Raw genomic sequence first — 20425 nt, forward strand, 5'->3', positions numbered from 1 at the left:
TGCATTTATAATGACAGCGGGGCCCGTGCAGTGACTGTATTCTACTACACGGGCCTGCGCCGCCCACTTTATAAATGAAGCAGGCGGCGTGGGCGCATGACGTATGACTCACACTGCCAGCGCCCGTCCTCCCGGCCTGCCTCCTCCCTCCTCTCTCCTCTCTGCTCCGAACGGCGAGCGCTTCTAATTGTAAGTAATACACAGCGCTCATTAACGCTCATTATGCTTTTACATGCATACAACAATTAACTATTAGGGATATGATTATACAGTAAGCGGGGCCCGTGTAGTAGAATACAGTCACTGCACGGGCCCCGCTGTCATTATTAAAGCAGATGCGACCCCCACCCCCATTATAAAAGCAGATGCGACCCCCACACTTATGGAGGGGATCTGTGGATGACACATAGCATAAGATGCTATATATGTGTCATCCACAGATTCCCCCCCATAACTGTCATACACAGATCCTCATCCTCATAACAGTGCCATCCAGAGAGGATCCCCCATAAGTGTCACCCACAGATCCCCCATAACAGTGCGTCACCCACAGATCCCCCATAACAGTGTGTCACTCACAAATCCCCCATAACAGTCCGTCACTCACAGATCCCCCATAACAGTGCGTCATCCACAGATCCCCATAACAGTGCGTCACTCACAGAGCCCCCATAACAGTGCGTCATCCACAGATCCCCATAACAGTGCGTCATCCACAGATCCCCCATAACAGTGCGTCATCCACAGATCCCCCATAACAGTGCGTCATCCACAGATCCCCCATAACAGTGCGTCATCCACAGATCCCCCATAACAGTGCGTCACCCACAGACCACAATTAGTTCAAAAACCACCTATTTTCCTCCTCAAAAACCTAGGTGCGTCTTATAGGGCGAAAAATACGGTATTTACATCCACATGCTTTAAAAGAATGGGGATACATTCTTTTAAAGCATGTGGATGTAAATAAAATAACTAAAGCTTTCACTACCTTCCTGTGACAGGTATGTAGTTACTAATAACCTGATATTCCAGAATCAGTTACTATTAGACTGACTTACCCCATATTTAATAAGATTCAGCCCTTAGCAACCAGTCTGCATAAAACTACAATTTCACTATTCAGTTAAGATGGCCGCCACTGCCCTCACCCTGAGGCGAATCCCGCCTGCCCTCACTAGCAGTAGCCCCCCAAAAGTGTCAGTAACCAGAGCCCTCCCCCTAAAGGGATAATCTCCTGCAGCACAAAGGGGTCCTCTTACCACATGTTGCTTTCATTTATACACTGAGCAGATGGCAGATCTTCCTTCCCTGGTCTGCGCTGCTCCAACTCTACTTCTCCAGCTCTGCTGAGTGAGGGAGCGTCTGCCAAGCGCAGGGACAGGGAGAAGTGCACACTGTTATCAGCTGCTGGGGAGGACCTGGCTTTAATCATTTACTTACAGTCCCTGGCTGTCAGTAATCTGACCCTGCACGCAGCGTGCTTCTGCGTCCTCCGTCCTTCAACACATAGACGGACCATGCCTAGCAACCTGATTTTAAGCACAGGTAAAAGTAGGCTGTACGGGGAATAAAACTGTGGAATTAAGGGGTAATTGAATACACAGTGAAAAGTTGAAATAGGGCCACCAAGGAGATATTAATCACCACAATCCAATACTCCCAAAAAAAAATACGACAGTTATACTTTAATGTTTTATGTTTAATACCCTCATATGTATTTTCTTTTGATTTACTTTTATTTTACTTTTTGTACTGTAGTTTGTTCACCACTCTGTTAGTTGTACAGTCTGGCTGTTTAGTATGTAAATTAAATTTTTTTTTTTTTTATTTGCACTCCTATTTCATAAATAACGCAGACATTACTTTTCTAGAGCATTCCATCTGATAAATGCACCTCAGTGCAGTTTATTGTTTGCGGCATTCATGAACCGGCGTTCCAGAACGGCATGTTACCAAACAAAGTTCTCCTCTTGACCTCCTATACAGAAAAACACAAATATTGTGAATTCTGATTTCAGTTTTCCATTTCAAAACATGTTCGGTTCCTTCCAATGGAGCAGGTTTTGCTAATCAGGCCATCTGCACATTGCTTGTATTCCAAGAAACACTCCGCAAGAATATTCCTGAACTCCGCATTCAACACCGTGCCATTTCAATTATTGAGTAGGATCTGTCACCAGACTGGTGTTTTTAAATGAGTGATTTATTAGACGCCCAAAATACAGTAAGTTACATTTTGCTATTGCACCCACTAAATGCCCCTTCAACCCATATTACTAGCGGGCTGTGAGAGCGTACATCATATCTGGAACAGCTCCCATTAAAAGAGGGATCACATCACTGTCTCCTCGATGATTGTATAAGGAAGACACAATAGAGTGGGCAAAGTGATTGCCAAAAGAGATGCATAATTGTATCAGTAGTGCTCATTCTTTTAGGCCCCTTTCACACGGGCAAGAGTTCAGTGCGTGAGGTGAATCCGGACCTATTCACTTAAATGGGGCTGTGCAGATGAGCGGTGATTTTCACGCATCACTTGTGCATTGTGTGAAAATCGCAGCATGTTCTATATTCAGCGTTTTTCACGCAACGCAAGCCTCATGGAGCTGTATGGGTCTGCGTGAAAATCGCAAGCATCCTCAAGCAAGTGCGGATGCGGTGCGATTTAAACTTATGGTTACTAGGAGATGATAGTGATGAGCAACCTCGGACCCCATTAAAGTAAATTCAATGTATTATTTTCCCTTATAGTGTAACGAAAATAGCATTCTTAATACAGAAAGAATGCTTACAAAAATGTGGATTGAGTTAAAAAATAAAAAAAAATTACTCTTGCACTGGCATAGTCTTCTTGTTTCTTCTTTCAGGACCTGCAAAAGGACCTTTGATGACGTAATAGCGCTCACAATGTGGTGAGCACAGTGACGTCAGTGCAGGTCCTACTGAATGAAGATAGAAGATCCTATAATAAAATTAATAGAACACCTAAGGCCTCATGAACGTATTTTGTTTCCGTGACCATTCCGTCTTTTTTTTTTTTGCAGATAAGATGCGGACCCATTCATTTCAGTGGGTCCGCAAAAAATGCAGACAGCACACCGTGTGCTATCCGCATCCGTATGTTCTTTCCGTAGCCCCGCAAGAAAAAAAAAAAATAGAACATGTCCTATTCTTGTCCATTTTAGGCATTGTTAAAATGAATCGGCAAAAAACTAAAAAACAACTGTGGGTGCCATCCGTTTTTTTTTGCCGATTCACAATTTGCGGACCGCAAAACACATACGGTTGTGTGCATGTAGCCTAACCCAAACCCGAACTTCAGTGAAGAAGTCCGGGTTCGGGTCTGGGTACCACACAAAACGCATTGCACCTGCGTGATAAAAACTAAACATCAGAAAGCAATCGCAGTCAAAACTGACTGCAATTGCGTGCCTACTCGCGCGGATCGCAAAATACTTAAAAAGCCATACGGTCGTGTGCAAGAGGCCTAAATCATCAATTTCTGCCAACTTTTCTCTTGTGTGTATGGGCATCTTTAGTGGTGGACAGTCATGTATGTATTAGCACTCATTAGCTTATTGTTGTAAATGCTTTTATTAGAACGGAAGAAATATAAAATGAATTATTGTTCTGCAAAATCATTTATCTATACTACGCTCATTAATGCTTATAATATCAGATTTGTCTCATTTGATTTGATTCTGCCATTAATGTCTATGGAGCTTTGTAAGGACTCCGTTTGAAGGCTCTCACAAGCGGCCCCGAAGGAATCCGTCCAGCCCTAATGCATTCTGAGTGGAGGCGGATCCGCTCAGAATGCATCAGTCTGGCAGCGTTTGGCCTCCGCTCCGCTCAGCAGGCGGACACCCGAACGCTGCTTGCAGCGTTCGGGTGTCCGCCTGGCCGTGCAGAGGCAAACGGATCTGTCCAGAGTTACAATGGAAGTCAATGGGGGCGGATCCGTTTGAAGGTGACACAATATGGTGCAATTTTCAAACGGATCCGCCCCCATTGAGTTTCAATGTAAAGTCTGGACGGATCCGTCTGAATACAAATTACACTTTTTTCTGAAATATAATGCAAACGGTTCCGTTCTGAACGGATACTATCGTTTGCATTATAGGAGTGGATCCGTCTGTACAGATACCAGACGGATCCGCTCCGAACGCAAGTGTGAAAGTAGCCTAAGATGGGGAAAGGAAGTGATTAGATTTTTTTTTGTATATTTTTTTTAAAAGTTTTTATTTTAGTCCCCCAATGATTTGCCTTCGTAGTCTTTGTTAAAATTGCGATGTTCCTATTAAGCCCAGCCTTAAGCAGGGCTCAGTAGGAACTTTTACTAAGGGCTCATGCACATGAACGTATTTTTTTTCTGCATCCGTTCCCTTTTCTTTCTTTTTTTTCTTTTTTTTTTTTAGGTCCGCAAAAACAACGGAAGGTACTCTGTGTGCATTCCGTTTCCGTATTTATGTTCCGCAAAAAAGTAGTGCACGTCCTATTGTCCGCACATCACGGTCTGAGGCTCCATTCAAGTCAATGGGTCCACAAAATATACGGAACGCACATGGAACACATCCATATGTCATCTGTATTTTGTGGATCCATACTGTAGAAATGCTATGCCCAGCCCACATTGCTCATGTGTTTGATTAAAAGTTTACAGTTTCCATTTCCGATCCGCAAAAAACGGATCACATACGGAAACCAAACGGCTATGTTTTGTGGAATAACGGAATGGAAGAGGACTTAAATCAGAGAAGGAAAAAAATCAGACGTAACAACAGATCCGTGAAAAATGGACCGCAGAACAACAACGGTCCTGTAGATGAGCCCTAAGGCAGGCCTGGGAACACTTCACAAGGCTCCCATAGCAACTGAAAGTCACTCGCTCTCCAATTGACCATGGCATCTAAGGGGTCGGCCACATATCCTCTGTTTGCCGCTGTCTAGGCTCAGCCATAATCATCAACATTAGGCCTCATGCACACGAGTATTTTTTCATGGTCCGCAAAACGGGTTCCGTTGTTCCGTGATCCGTGTCCGTTTTTTCTTCTGTGTGTCTTCATTGATTTTTGGAGGATCACCAGACCGGAAAAGTGAAAAAAAATATCTAAGTCAAGTTTGCCTTGAAAATGATAAGAAAAAAAACGGACACGGATCACTGATGTGGATGACAATCTTGTGTGCCTCCGTGTTTTTTCACGGACCCATTGACTTGAATGGGTCCGCGAACCGTTGTCCGTCAAAAAAATAGGACAGGTCCTATTTTTTTGATGGACAGGAAACACGGATCACGGACGCGGATGACAAACGGTGCATTTTCTGACTTTTCAACGGACCCATTGAAAGTCAATGGGTCCGCAGAAAATCACGGAACAACAGACACGGATGCACACAACGGTCGTGTGCATGATGCCTTAAAGAAATAAAGGCTTGAAATAGATCACTCTGTGTGTAATGAATCTATAGAATATGTTTCACTTTTTGAATTGAATTGCTGAAATAAATGAACTTTTTGATGATATTCTAATTTATTGAGATGCACTTGGTGTACTGTAACTCTCTCCCCCAGTGCTGCTCTTCAGTGCTCCGAGGCCCTCCCTCTGATTTGGGATAGAAAAGTCTGTGGCTGCTATGGGGAAACCTCACGTGGGACAAGTGTCATCGAACTCACGTCAGGTCACAGCGTATGGCAGCATTCCCGTCGGGAACTGTATGCAGGCCAGGTTTTTCCCCTAGAACCTAACGGAAAATTAGAATTTGCACAAAACATCTTCAGTGGGATAAAATGAACTCCAAACAAAAGCAATAGATATGTACACCTATATAATAGCTGTTTGTATTCTATTATGCAGAGGTTGAGGCCAGGGTCTTCACAAATGATGATAAATGACAGTTCCTGCTGTCGTATGGGGAGAATGTATAAAAACGCTTTTACCTCATCCGACAATCGGTATTCATAACCTCAGCCCGCTTGGTTATTGCTAATTTTGTGTAGTGCAGTTTGCTAGAGCTAAAAACGGCGCAGTCAGGGGTTAATGGTTGAATTGCCTGCTGACAGGAGAAAAGACCATGTATTATTCAGCACCCTGCCCCGCATGCTGTGACTGTGCCACTGTTTTTCTTATCATGTAGATGGAAATCCTGCTTCTACTATGTCAGTGAGTTACAGTAGCTTCTGTAGTAATCATGGCCGGTGCATTTACCATGTATTTCGTGAATCTGTTATCGTGATTACTGATTAAATAGACATGTATTGAACCTCTTTCTTACACAATGAACATCATTTAGTGCAGCATATGGGCCTTGTAAAAAAAAAGAAAAAAATACAAAGAACAGTTTTGGAATAGAGATGTTTTGTGAAAAACGCAGATTGGATAGCAGTGATGCAATACCAAGATCAATACCAAATTATCAAAAACAGGAGGACCTCCATAGAAAGGGAGGAGGAATGATAATTAAAACTTAGCTTTTAATTAATTAGTTAAAAAATGCCACAAAAGACAAAACTCTAATTGATTGCACTTAAAATTGCACCTAAACTGCTGACAGTATATTATATACCAGACTGTATGATGACCTTAATAGGGTCCTTAGCAGCTATAATGGTAAAAACTAAACAGTCTTACTGGATCCATATGCAAGTACTCCTAATCCGGTATTGGTCCTTGAGGAAAAGGTCCTAAACTTGGTTTGAGGAAATTCTCTGTTGTCAAAAAACGTGGTCCAGGTTTCTATATGTTAGGAACTACTTCAGGGGGTAATTGTCCCTCGATAACCCTAGGGGGAACTAATATACCCTGCCTATCAATACAGAGCACCGGTCCAGAAAGGGGTGACCCCAGCCGGAACCTGCCCCTGTATCAGCCAATTCCCTAGTCATTCCTCACTCCCAGTTTATACCATTAAAGCTGATCAGGACCCCATTATGGGCATCATGCAGTCTGGTATATAATATACTGTCAGCACTTCAAGTGCAAGTTTAAGTGCATTTGATTATTTTGCTTGCTTTTTTGTCTCATGTAGTTTTTACCTTTTTAACTAATTAATGAAAAGCTACATTTTAATTAGCATTCCCCCTCCCCTTCTATAGAGGTCTTCCTCTTACAGATGTTTTCGACCACACTTCAGTTTACAGTATGGCCATAACCCAGAAATTATTTGAAGCAATTCCGAAAATTTAACATTCTAAGGCCTCATGCACACGACCGTTCCGTTTTTTGAGATCCGCAAAAAAACTGAAGCCACCCGTGTGCCTTCCTCAATTTGGGGAACGGAACGTGTAGAAATGCCTATTCTTGTTTGCAAAACGGACAAGAATAGGACATGTAATATTTTTTTTTGGGGGGGGGGGGGGCACGGAATTGAGCAACTGATGTGGACAGCACACGGAGTGCTGTCCGCATCTTTTGTGGCCCCATTAAAGTGAATGGGTCCGCATCCGAGCCGCCAAAACTGCGACTTGAATGCGGACCAAAACAACAGCCATGTGCATGAGGCCTAATAATAATAGTAGACAGTGTCCATCCCAGAATGACCCGTTTTTTATTTAGGATAATCCTCGACCACGTTAGCACCAAGTTTGCTGAGTGCACAGTGATGAGTCCCTTATACATTATAAAGGGAGGGTAAAATTCTGCCAGTACCAGCCTAGCAAGCAGACAAGGTATGGCATCAAAATGTGTGAGAGTACCTCTAGGTACACCCCTAGGTTATGGGTTTATGAAGGGAGGCATACCCAGATTGAACTGCCAGAATGCCGCACTCCCCCCTTCCTAGGAGTTAGTGGAAAAATAGTGTGGGACAGTGCACCCACTAACTAGTACAAAAGCATAACACTATTTAAGTCCCTAATTTCCAGTGGTACTGTAGCCTGTGGCACGGTACACAAAGATCCCTGCTCAGGCAGCCACTCAGAAAGGGCCACAGCAGAGCTCTCAGCAATGAGAACATGTTGGTTAAATACAAGGACAAGAAGGATGTCCTTGTACTGAGCACAGTTGACGTTAACACCAGCTCCCCTGCCGTTGTACAAGGTAACACTATCCCCAAGCCAGACGGCATCCTGGACTACAATACGAAAATGGGAGGAGTGGGTCTTTCTGGTGCCGTACAGTTCCATGCAGTACAAAAAGCTGTCCATGCGCATTTTGTATAATGCTTACGTGTTATTTCAATGTGCAGGCCATATGGGGGCCTTACTTCAGTTTCAAGAGATGGCGTTTAAAGCCCTAATTTTGTTTTTAAATCAGGAAAGGGAGGGCCCCGGTAGTTTTAGTAGTGAAGGTGCACGTGTTGTACCAGGGCATCATTTCCCTGACGAATTCCCCCAAACAGCAAGGAAGGTAAGGACCTAAAAAAGATGCAGAGTGTGTTTCAAAAGGGGAATATGAAAGGACACCATTTATCACTGCGAAACCTGCCCTGGAAAACCTGGCATAGGCATAAAGAATTGATTGCTTCAAAGTGTACCACTCATTCATGGATTATTAATTTTATCCTTTGTGCACCCTGTAATTTTACCACCCTATTACACTCATCTATTCCAGCTGATATGTTTACTTTTCACCATCTACTACACATTTCTGGAAAACACCTGTGGGGTCAGAATAATAACTACACCCTTTGAAAAATTCCTTTAGTGCAGGCATGCTCAACCTTCGGCCCTCCAGCTGTTGCAAAACTACAACTCCCATCATTCCCGGACAGCCTACAGCTATGAGCCTACAGAAGGGCATGGTGGGAGTTGTAGTTTTACAACAGCTGGAGGGCCCCAGGTTGATCATCCCTGCTTTAGGGGTATAGCTTCCAAAATTTGGTCATTTCGTGAGGGTTTGTGCTGAATCAGGATCTCTTTAAATGTGCATGGCACAGCTAAATCTGGCCTCCAAAATCCTTATGGCGCTCCAAGTGTTTCTAAATTCTATGAAATACCTGTGGGGTCTAAGAGCTCAATACACTCCTTGAAAAAGTTCTTGGGGGTGAGGTCTCCAAAATGTTGTCACTTGTTCGGGCTCTTTTTCATTTCTCATCAGAACCTCAAAACCTTATAGCCAATACTTTGTAAACCACCTAATTAGGCCTCAAATGCACATTGTGCTTTTTTACTTCGAAGCCTGGTCAGCCACACATAGGGTGTTACTACAATCAGAAAACACACTATAATAATTAAAGAGTTAACTTTTCACAGTGGTGCCGAATATATAGGGCATATCTGTGGAAAAATAGGCATTTTCATTTTTATCTTCCAGTACACATTCATTTCTGTGGGTTAAAATGCTCACTACACCCCTTGAAAAATTCATTGGAGGTCTAGTATTTTGGGGGTAAACCATGATGGGGTACCTCAGGGTTTCTTCAAATGTGACAGCTCCTCAAAACCATTTCAGTAAAATCTGCCCTCCAAAAACCATATGGCGCTCTTTTAATTCGGAACCTTGTTGTGTGCCCATATAGCAGTTTAGAAGCACATATGGAGTATTGCCATATTCAGGAGAAAATGGGTAACAGATTGTATAGCAATTTTCTCCTGTTCTGAAAAACGTGGACCCAAAATTAGGGGTGCGCCGAAAATATCGGCCGAGAATGCACCTAATCTGTTTCTGCCGATATTTTTACATATCGGCCGGAAATAGCGGGGAGGAGCTGGGGGCCGGTGCGTTCACTGTGCTCCGGCCCCCAGCTCCAGTAGTTATAAAATGTTGTACAATTAATAAGCATTCTATTCATTTGGCCCCCCTCTGCAGTATTACATTCAATACAGCCACATCCTACTCACAGGGCTGTGCTGGCCGGCCGGGCAGACGAGCGGCAACGTCACGACTGACGTCACATGCCTGCGCCGCCTCCTTCATTCAGAAAGTAGGCCGGGCACATGACGTCAGTTGTGACGCTGCCGCTCCTCTGCCCGGCCGGCCAGCACAGCCCTGTGAGTATGATGTGGCTGTATTGAATGTAATACTGCAGAGGGGGGCCAAATGAATAGAATGCTTATTAATTGTACAACATTTTATAACTACTGGAGCTGGGGGCCGGAGCACAGTGAACGCACCGGCCCCCAGCTCCTCCTCCCAGTCCCTCCCCGCTATTTTCTATTAATCTATTAATTGTACAATGGGGGCTGTGGATGGCACTGTTATGGGGTGGGGGTCTGTGTTTGGCACTTTTATGGGGTGGGTGGGGGTCTGTGGATGGCACTGTTATGGGGTGGGTGGGGGTCTGTGGATGGCACTGTTATGGGGTGGGTGGGGGTCTGTGGATGGCACTGTTATGGGGTGGGTGGGGGTCTGTGGATGGCACTGTTATGGGGTGGGTGGGGGTCTGTGGATGGCACTGTTATGAGGTGGGGGGTCTGTGGATGGCACTGTTATGGGGTGGGTGGGGGTCTGTGGATGGCACTGTTATGGGGTGGGTGGGGGTCTGTGGATGGCACTGTTATGGGGTGGGTGGGGGTCTGTGGATGGCACTGTTATGAGGTGGGGGGGTCTGTGGATGGCACTGTTATGAGGTGGGGGGTCTGTGGATGGCACTGTTATGGGGTGGGGGGTCTTTTAAAAGTATCTGGGCAAAAAGGCAGTTTCGGTTTCGGTTTCGGTCAAGGGGTATCCTGAATTTTCGGTTTCGGTTTCGGACCAGAATTTTCATTTCGGTGCACCCCTACCCAAAATAAATGATATCTTATTGTAAAAAATGAGGTGTTTTTGTAAACTGCAGTATCAGGGTAATAAATATTGAGGTTTGTTTAGCCAATTCCCCTTGCTGTGTACCAAAAAATTTGTAAAAAATGTTTTCAACCCCTATTTTACTTTCATTCCTGAGGAACACCTAAAGGGTTACCAAAGTTTCAAGAATTATTATTGGTGGTTTCTATTGCGTAATCCCTTCAAAATCACTTCAAAACTGAAGTAGTTTTTAAAATTCTAAGCAGTTTTAACACCCTAAAAAATAAAATGACATTTGAGGATGCCAACATAGGTTAGACATTAAAATTCCAAAAAGAAAGCAAACCTGGATCGCACATGCACAAGCTCTGCATTGATCGGTTGCTTCCAAGCACAATTTACATTATTTTCAGCATAATTACTAGTATGCAACCTTGGGTTGTTGCAGGTATCGAAATTTCGATACCCAATAGATACTTTTGTCCAGGTATCGTTACGATACCGGGATTTCCATTTTTTCCGATACTGGCCTGCGCTGCTGCGCGGTCTAGTATCTCTGAACACTGGCCTGCGCTGCTGCGCGCGCGCTCATGTTCCATCAGCAGCACAGGGGAGAAGGAAGCAGTCTCTCCCTCCCCCCTGTGCCGCTGCCACCAATGAGAGCGCAGAGGGGCGGACGAGGGGAGGGCGCACTGCGCTACCTATGATAGGACGACCTTTTTGATGGGTTCTGGCTTAGTTAAGTTACCTGGCTACATAGAGCTGCAGCCAGGGATCTCCCTGCACCTACTATTATTCCTGGGCGCGCTCCCTTCGCCCGCTGTGGGCCAGTTACCGTCTCCTGCTCCGTATGCTAATTACTATTATCGGCGCAATGGGTAGGAGACATCAACTTCTCTCCTGGGTGTTCCTTCTCCCTGGCTGTAGTGCTGTCCAACGTCACAGCCAGGGAGAAGGAACGCCCAGGAGAGAAGCTGATGTCTCCTCCCCATCGCTCCGATGGTAGAAATTAGTATACGGAGCAGGAGACTGTAACTGGGGTACAGCGGGCGAACGGAGCGGCGCCCGGGAATAATAGTAGGTGCAGGGAGATCCCTGTGACGGCAGCAGAATCACATAGCCAGCACCCTGCCTGTGACAGGGAGCTGCTAGCAGCAGTTAACCCCTCAGGTGCGGCACCTGAGAGTGGTTAACTGCCGCTGATTTGCTGCCATTACCTGCCGTCTGTATTAAAGGTTAATTATCATTGGTGGCGCAGTGCGCCCCCCTCCCCCCCAGTATTAGAATGATTGGTGGCGCAGTGCGCCCGCCCCCCGTCTTCCCCCCAGTATTAAAATCATTGGTGGCTCAGTGCCCCCTTCCCCCTTTAACCCCCCCAGTATCAAAAGCATTGGTGGCTCAGTGCCCCTTAACCCACCCAGTATTAAAATGATTGGTGGCAGTGGTCACAGGGTCCCCTCCTCTTTATTGGTGGCAGTGGCAGCTTCTGATCTGAGCCCCAGCAGTGTAAGCCTGGGGCTCCGATCGGTTACCATGGCAGCCAGGACGCTACTGAAGCCCTGGCTGCCGTAGTTGGCTACCTGCTGCTGTGTGAACAGGACAAGGGATGAAAAAATCCCAGGTTCTAGCCCCTAAGGGGGGAAACAGTTATTAAGTAGAAAAATGAAAAAAAAAAAAAAAAAAAACCTTACCAAAATATTAAGTATAAATTACATATAAAATATATAAACAATAAATAAATAAACATATTGCCACTTCCAAAAAGTTTAAACTATTAAAATACAAAAAAATCTATCCGGTGAATGCCGAAACAGAAGAAAAAAACCGCGATTTGCTATTTTTTTTTTTTTTTTTATGCGGAGTGCACGTGGCTTTTTTGGTTAATTTTTTTCAAGTGGTATCAAGTGGTATCGAGTATTGCAATACTTTTTTATGGTATCGAAACCGAATAGAAAATTTAGTATCGCAACAACTCTAATGCACAGTCCACTTAATGTACACAAGGCCAATTGTATACATTTTGATTAAAGTGCATAAACCCACTCACCACTTCAAGGTTGCCTCTTTCGAGTGGTACCTACTCTAATTTGGCAAAGCACCACGTGGCAACCACCACTGCCAAAACACAGCACCCAGCGGCAAGATCCAGCAGTCCAACAGTACCCCTGCTGTCAGTTTCCAAAATAGGGTCATTTGTTGGTGGTTTCTATTCTATTATGTAAGCTCTTCAAAGTCACTTCAGAACTGAAGTGGTCTTTAACAAAATTGGTATTGGAAATTTTCTTGAAAATGTGAAAAATGTATTCTAAGCTTTCTATTGTCCTAAAAAATAAAATTACATTTGATAATGCCAACATAGAGTAGACATATGGTGAAGTGATAATGCCAACATACAGTAGATATATGGTAAATTACTATTTTATGAGGTATCACTATCTGCCTTAGGGCTCGTTCACATGACCATTGCCCCTCCGTGCCGCCTGTGCTGTGGACTGCAAATTGCGGTCCGCATTGCACGGGCACCAACTGTGGGCCAGCGGCATGCGGATCGCGGACCCATTCACTTGAATTGGTCCACGATCCGTCCGTTCCGCAAAAAGATAGGACACGTTCTATCTTTTTGCAGAACGGAAGTACGGAACGGAACCGCACAGAAGCACTCTGTAGTGCTTCCGTAGGGTTCTGTTCCGTGCTTCCGCTCTGCATCAAGTGAATGGGTCCGCATCCGTGATGCGGCATGCCCACGGAACGGTGTCCGTTTTTTGCGGGTTCTGCAATACGGAAACGGAACCCATACGTTCATGTGCATGAGGCCTTAAAAGCTGAAAAATTCATATTTTTAAAATAATTTTTCTAAATTTTATGTAAATTTGGGATTTTTTTTCAAATATAGGTAAAACATGTTGACTCAAATTTACTACTACATGAATTACGATGTGTCATGAGAAAACAATCGCAGAATGCCATGGATAAGTAAAAAGCATTCCAATGTTATTACCACATAAAGTGATACGTCAGATTTGCTAAATTAGGCAGGGTCAGAAAGGTGAAAAATGTCAGGGTCCTGAAGGGGTTAAAGGAAACTGATCCCGTGCACAGAATATCTCTTTCCTGTAATGTATTTTAAAATGGATGGTCAATCTGTTACAGGAATTAGTGCCTTCTGCTCAAGGAGACTAAGCGGCTCAGAGCTTTAGAAGCAATAACGAGAGAGAAGCGGCAAACTCAACAATTCTTTCTTTCTAAAAGGCTTTATTTTAGGTTATTTAGACTTTAGAAATTAGATTAAAAAGGTAGAGCTTGTACAAGGTAGATACTTAGGGTCACTCTGCATTTTAAAATATCCCTTTATTTTAAAGATCCTATTTAATTTACACAAAAGTATGCTGTCCAAGAATGTATGACACAGAGCTGCAGGTTTGGTCGACCAGGCTGTTTTAGGCCTTAAAGGGAAACTGTCACCCAATTTTGGACCACAAATTTTTATTTTCCTGCTGTCCCATTTCCCCGCTGTCACCGTTCAGAGCATTGAAATACATTGTCAGGCCTGCCATGCATGCAAAAAAACTGTGACCTGGACTCCTTATCTGCAGTACTACTCATGAATTACTGTGGTTAATAGTCCAAAATTGGGGTGACAGATTCCCTTTAATGACCAAACGATTTTTGTAATTTTTTCATTGCCACATTCCAAGAGCTATAACTTTTATTTTTCCATCGATGTAGCTGTATGAGGACTGGCGCAAAATTTGGCCTACACATAACTTACTGATTAACTTTTATTTACCCTTTTTTTTGGGGGGGGGGGGGGGAATAATTTTTTTTTTAACATTCCAGGCTGCTTCTGGTCTCTGCAGGACTAGGAATTGGCTTGGTCCTGTGACCTATGCGGTCAGTCACAGGCCTCAGCATTCACGTCTGCCTGGACAATACGTCACTGCTTAGAAGGCTCATAGACTCCTATTAGTGGTTTATTATTGATCGCATTCATCTGTAGTAAGGTAGTGTGCATGAGGCTTTGAAGAATGTCCACGCAAGAGGTAAATTAAGCTGAAAAATCTGTATGAGATCCGGGGTGCACCACCAATGAGGCCAAGTAAGGCGATCACCTCAGGCAGCACCAGGTAGTGGCAAGAGGGGGAGGCAGCTGAAGGGCCATGCGCTGAAGTGAAGGGGTTAGGTTAAGAAATTGGCTTTGGGGAGGGGGGTGCGCTGTTTCAGTTTTCGCCTCAGGCAGCAAAAAGTCTAGGTGCACCCCTGTATGAGATACATGCGGATTTGTCGCAAATTTGTCATGGATTTTATCATGTGTGTAATAAAAATCCACTGTAAAAGTCCGTAACCTAACTTGACATGCTACAGATTTAAAATCAGATTTTGTATGGTTCTGCTGCTACTATAAAACACTGTGGCTTTTCCTGACATAAAATCTGGACAGAAAATTCAATTACTAGTTGAGATGTCTCCCCCGTATTTGCGCATAAGGGCTCTTTCACACTTGCGTTCTTTTCTACCGGCATAGAGTTCCGTCGTCGGGGCTCTATGCCGGAAGAATCCTGATCAGTTTTATCCTAATGCATTCTGAATGGAGTGAAATCCGTTCAGGATGCATCAGGATGTCTTCAGTTCAGGACCGGAACGTTTTTTGGCCGGAGAAAATACTGCAGCATGCTGCGCTTTTTGCTCCGGCCAAAAATCCTGAACACTTGCCACAAGGCCGGATCCGGAATTAATGCCCATTGAAAGGCATTAATCCGGATCTGGCCTTAAGCTAAACGTCGTTTCGGCGCATTGCCGGATCCGAGGTTTAGCTTTCTGAATAGTTACCATGGCTGCCAGGACGCTAAAGTCCTGGCAGCCATGGTAAAGTGTAGTGGGGAGCAGGGGAGCAGTATACTTACCGTCCGAGCGGCTCCCGGCTCATGGATGACGTGATCGCATGGCACGTCATTCTGGAGCGCCCCGGGAGCCACACGGATGGTAAGTATACTGCTCCCCCGCTCCCCACTACTATGGCAACCAGGACTTTAATAGCGTCCTGGCTGCCATAGTAACACTGAACGCGTTTTGAAGACGGATCCGTCTTCAAATGCTTTCAGTACACTTGCGTTTTTCAGGATCCGGCGTGTAATTCGGGCAAATGGAGTACACGCCAGATCCGGACAACGCAAGTGTGAAAGAGCCCTTAATAATGTTTTTTCATATACTAAACCTTACAAGAGATACATATACTAACACAATCCACTTGCAGGCTGTCAAAAGTCATGCTACGATTTATATACATTATATCTAGTTGACCCACATTTGCAGAAACCTGTTGCCTAAAGAAAATCCTTCTTCCAGACAAAACGTAACCTTTGGTTGCATGTGGAACATCATCTTGGGCCCTAAGGGCTCATGCACAAGAACGTATTTTTTTTTCCCCATGCCTGTTCCATTTTTATTTTATTTTTTGCGGCCCGTATGCGGAATCATTCACTTCAATGGGGCTGCAAAAAATAAATAAAACACGGAAACTACTGTGTGCATTTTGTGTCCATATATCTGCATGGCCATTCTGCATAAAAATAGAACATGTTCTATTATTGTCTGCATTACGGACAAGGGGCCGGCTGTTAGGGGCCACAAAATGCAGAATTCACATGGCCGGTATACGTAATTTGTGGATTCCCAATTTGCGGTTTGCAATACAGCCAATGGTCATGTGCATGAAGCCCTAAATTGGTTGCATCGTATTCCAGCAATTCTGCAGTGGCTTTGAGGGGCCTATATATTAGAAATACTTGCACCACTCAAAGTATTTAAAACAGCATTTAGGAAGTTTAACAGGAACCAATGCAAAATGGGCGTAACATTTAAAAAACATAATTTTTGTGGATTTTCTATTTTCTCGAAGTAGAACACTGATGCCCTAATATCTGATCGTCAGGGACTCCAGGCACCCACAGTGATCAGCTGTTTGAGGAGGCTGTGGAACTCGGGTAAGCACGGCAGCCGCTTCCTAGACCAGTGATGTCTCGTGGCCAATGTATCTCAATCCATTGTATGGGGCTGGGTTGAAGTATAAAGCACAGTTGCAATACAATGTACAGTGCTGTGCTTGATATGCTGTGAGGAGGCCAGAGCACTGGAGCCTCTTCAGACAAATGATCAGTGGTGGTGTCAGGAGTTGGACCCCCGATCAGATATTGATAACCTCCCCTGAGGATAGCTTATCAATACTGTACTTCTGGAAAACCCCTGTAATCCATTTTTACACAGCAGGTGTTCAAAGAGAAATAAAACTCAATACTTTTTACCCCTATGTTGCAGGGGTCTCAGTGGGCTCTAGACGGCCATGGCACGTAACGGACTCTCAAGTTATATCTATGGCAGTTTATGCATTTCCACAAATGAACGACACATTACTTTCCCATCTATGTAGCATCTATACCATTGTAATTTTGCAGAATTTACTAATTATTTTCTCTACCCGCCATGTTTTGTATAGGATGTGTGTACCATCAGTCTATAGATAGTATAACATATCAAGGCTAAAGCAGAAAATGAGTGACACTCAAAGCAAACCTAAATCTGCCAGATATATACTGTTTAAAATGTTGTGGGGAAGAACACAGGCCTGGTCACGGATGACCCATGTGTACCTTTCAGACCCTTCAAATGACTGAAAACCTCTCCAAATGTCTGTGCTGTTATTTAACATAGTCTGGGGCTCTGACAATTAGTGGTTTAAACAGTTTATTCAACTGGTGCTGAGACTTTCATGTAAAGAGCCAATGCCTGATGTTATAGGATGTAGACGAAATGTTGATCATATGGAAGTACTTTCTTTTTGTATTGTGACTGATCATTTTTTGCATTTCAGTGTGTGCAGAAGCATATAATCCAGATGAAGAAGATGATGAAACAGAAAAAAGGGTAATGTTCCAACCAGTTTACTGGAGAATGCATAGACAGATTTATTGTTCAGTTGGAATGTTGAATTAGCCCAACTCTTTGATAGGATTGCATGTGAAATCACAGTATTTTCAATAGAGCAGTAGTCTTCTTATTGCATAAAGATAGAAAGGTTGAACATATGAGGTCTATACCAAGTGATATTACTGTCTTGGGCTACTTTCACACTAGCGTTATTCTTTTCCGGTATTGAGTTCTGTCCTAGGGGCTCAATACCGAAAAAAAAAAAAACTGATCAGTTTTATCCTAATGCATTCTGACTGGAGAGCAATCCGTTCAGGATGCATCAGTTCAGTCCCTCTTACGTTTTTTGGACAGAGAAAATACCGCAGCATGCTGCAGTTTTCTCTCCTGCCAAAAATACTGAACACTTGCCGGTATGTCGGATCTGCCATTAATTCACATTGAAGTGTATTAGTGCTGGATCCGGCAATAGGTGTTCCAGCAAAACGGATCCGGCTTTCCAGTCTGCGCATGCGCAGACCTTTAATTAAAAAAAATTATACCGGATCCGTTTTTTTCCGGATGATACCGGAGAGGGATCCGGTATTTCAATGCATTTGTCATCCGGATCCGTCTGACAAGTGCTATCAGTTTGTGTTTGGATTGCCGGATCTGGCAGGCAGTTCCGGTGACGGAAACTGCCTGCCGGAATCCTCTGCCGCAAGTATGAAAGTACCCTTACGTAGTAAAGACAAGGACATCAGTATTGGTTATAATTCCAAGAGTCAGATTTAAAGTCACAATGGGGAGACTGTTTTTTTACCTCAATCTTAATGAAAAAATATGCTGCCTTAGATGCACCAAAATTAAGATACCTCTTAATAGTTTTCGGGCATCTTTAGAGGTCCATTTGGCCGAAAATGAAATGTTTGCTAGCAAGGAGCACATGTTTAATTTATGTAATGTTTCTGGCGCAGGTTACATTAATCGACCCCTCCCGTCCATGCGCCACACATTTTAGAATGGCTGCTCCAAACCACCGTTAGATATCATTCATTAGAGATCATATGATAGTTTAAACTAGCTGTACACATGTCTTTGGGCATGTTGGATTGCAGCATGTACCTTTTTGAGTAAGCATTTACAGAGGTGGCTGATGTGTCATTACCCACTCCCTATTGATTTAAACATGGACGCTCTTATATGTATAAACAGCATTAATGTCCTTAATCTCCATATCTGGTGAACAGGCGATTGGAGAGTAGCCAATGGATAAACTGCTATTGAATACTCAAACATATTAAATGTTAATTCTCTGTTATACACAAAAATTATGTAAAAACATGCAACACAATGTCTGAGTAGTTTGGGTGCTATATTTCAGAGTATACATCAATAAATCACTGCTGACGTGGCTACTTGTCAAAAACAAATTGATCTTTATATATTTTACTGTTTAGATCATCAACCCAAAAACAGATGATCAGCGACACAGATTGCAAGAAGCTTGCAAAGACATACTCCTTTTCAAGACCTTAGATCAAGTAAGTATAGATACTCAGCTAAATAAATCAGACACATGTGCGTCTTATGGAGTGAAAAATACGTTAAATATGTGAGACATTCCCTTTAAAGACCTACGTTGGAATATAATGTGTTGCATTAGGTGAGTTCTCCAGACAATATCATATTATTATTATTATTATTATTATTTATTATTATTAAAGTGCCATTCATTTCATAGCACTGCACATATGATAAGCGGTGCACATACATAATACAGACAATTGCACTAAGCATAAACAAGACGAGTTACAAACTGGTACAGAAGGAGAGAGGGCCCTGCCTGTGAGGGCTTACAATCTACATGGTATGGGAGAAGGACACAGTAGGTGCAGGTGAAGCTGGTCATGGCGGTAGAGAGGCAGCAGGGTCACTGGTTGAAGGCTTGTCTGAACAGGTGATGAGGGCATGTATAAACATTTTCACAGATTCAAAGTTAAGGAAAGCGCGGATATGGGAGATGTTTTTGCATTGGAGGCGGCAGGTGGTGGAAAGGGCTTGGATGTGTGGTCGGAAGGAAAGCGCAGAATCCAGTGTCACTCCAAGGCAGTGGACTTGGTTGACCAGGGAGAGTGTGCAGCCATTGATCTTGATAGATAGGTCTGTTGGGGGGAGGTTGAGCAAGATGGGGGAAAAGATGATGAATTCTGTTTTATCCATGTTAAGTTTTAGAAAGCGAAAGGAGAAGAAGGATGATAGACATTGTGGGATTCTGGATAGTAAGGTGGTGATGATTTCATTTTCACCAATATATTCTCATATTAAGAACCCCGCACCCCGTCAAGGTATCTCAAAATAGCACGGGACCTAATGCTAACCTACCTATGCCGTATGGACAATTTATGATAGGTGCATAAAGTCTGACACACAGCCAGCAGCTCCCAGTTACCTCCAGCGTGAAATCACACATACAATGGGAGGAGGGAGGAGGCTGTGAGTCCCACCTATAACTGGCTCATGTGACGCAGGCTGCCCAGGTGCACCTAAATGTTACCCATAGATAAAAATCAAGGCACATTCAAACCTGAGGTTGCCCCACCTCCAGGCATACATATACAGAATAAAGTGGTCTAAAAGGCAAAAGATGCATGCAATGGAAGATGCCGGCAGCGGACCACATGTACCACACAAATTTGTGTGGCACATGTGGTCCGATGCAGGCATCCCCTATTGTATGCATTTTTGCTGGGGATTGCTGTTAGCAACGGATCACATGGGCAGGATTTGCTCCCCCGAGTAGAAATGCACAACAGCATTTGGGTCTTGAGCATCTTTTGCCTTTTAGACCACTTTATTCT

At 43.8% G+C, this 20425-nt stretch overlaps 1 protein-coding gene across 1 annotated transcript in view; it reads left to right on the forward strand.

Annotated features, from left to right (window-relative positions):
* The window catches only part of PRKAR2B (protein kinase cAMP-dependent type II regulatory subunit beta), a 147170-nt gene that overhangs the window by 97550 nt on the left and 29195 nt on the right, over positions 1-20425 (forward strand). Inside the window, exons 3-4 of the mRNA XM_044280188.1 lie at positions 17530-17582; positions 19025-19108. Coding sequence (XP_044136123.1) covers positions 17530-17582; positions 19025-19108 — 137 coding nt within the window. The remainder of the gene's footprint in view (positions 1-17529; positions 17583-19024; positions 19109-20425) is intronic.

The sequence above is a fragment of the Bufo gargarizans genome, chromosome 2 (assembly GCF_014858855.1).
Source record: "Bufo gargarizans isolate SCDJY-AF-19 chromosome 2, ASM1485885v1, whole genome shotgun sequence".
Classification (NCBI taxonomy): domain Eukaryota; kingdom Metazoa; phylum Chordata; class Amphibia; order Anura; family Bufonidae; genus Bufo; species Bufo gargarizans.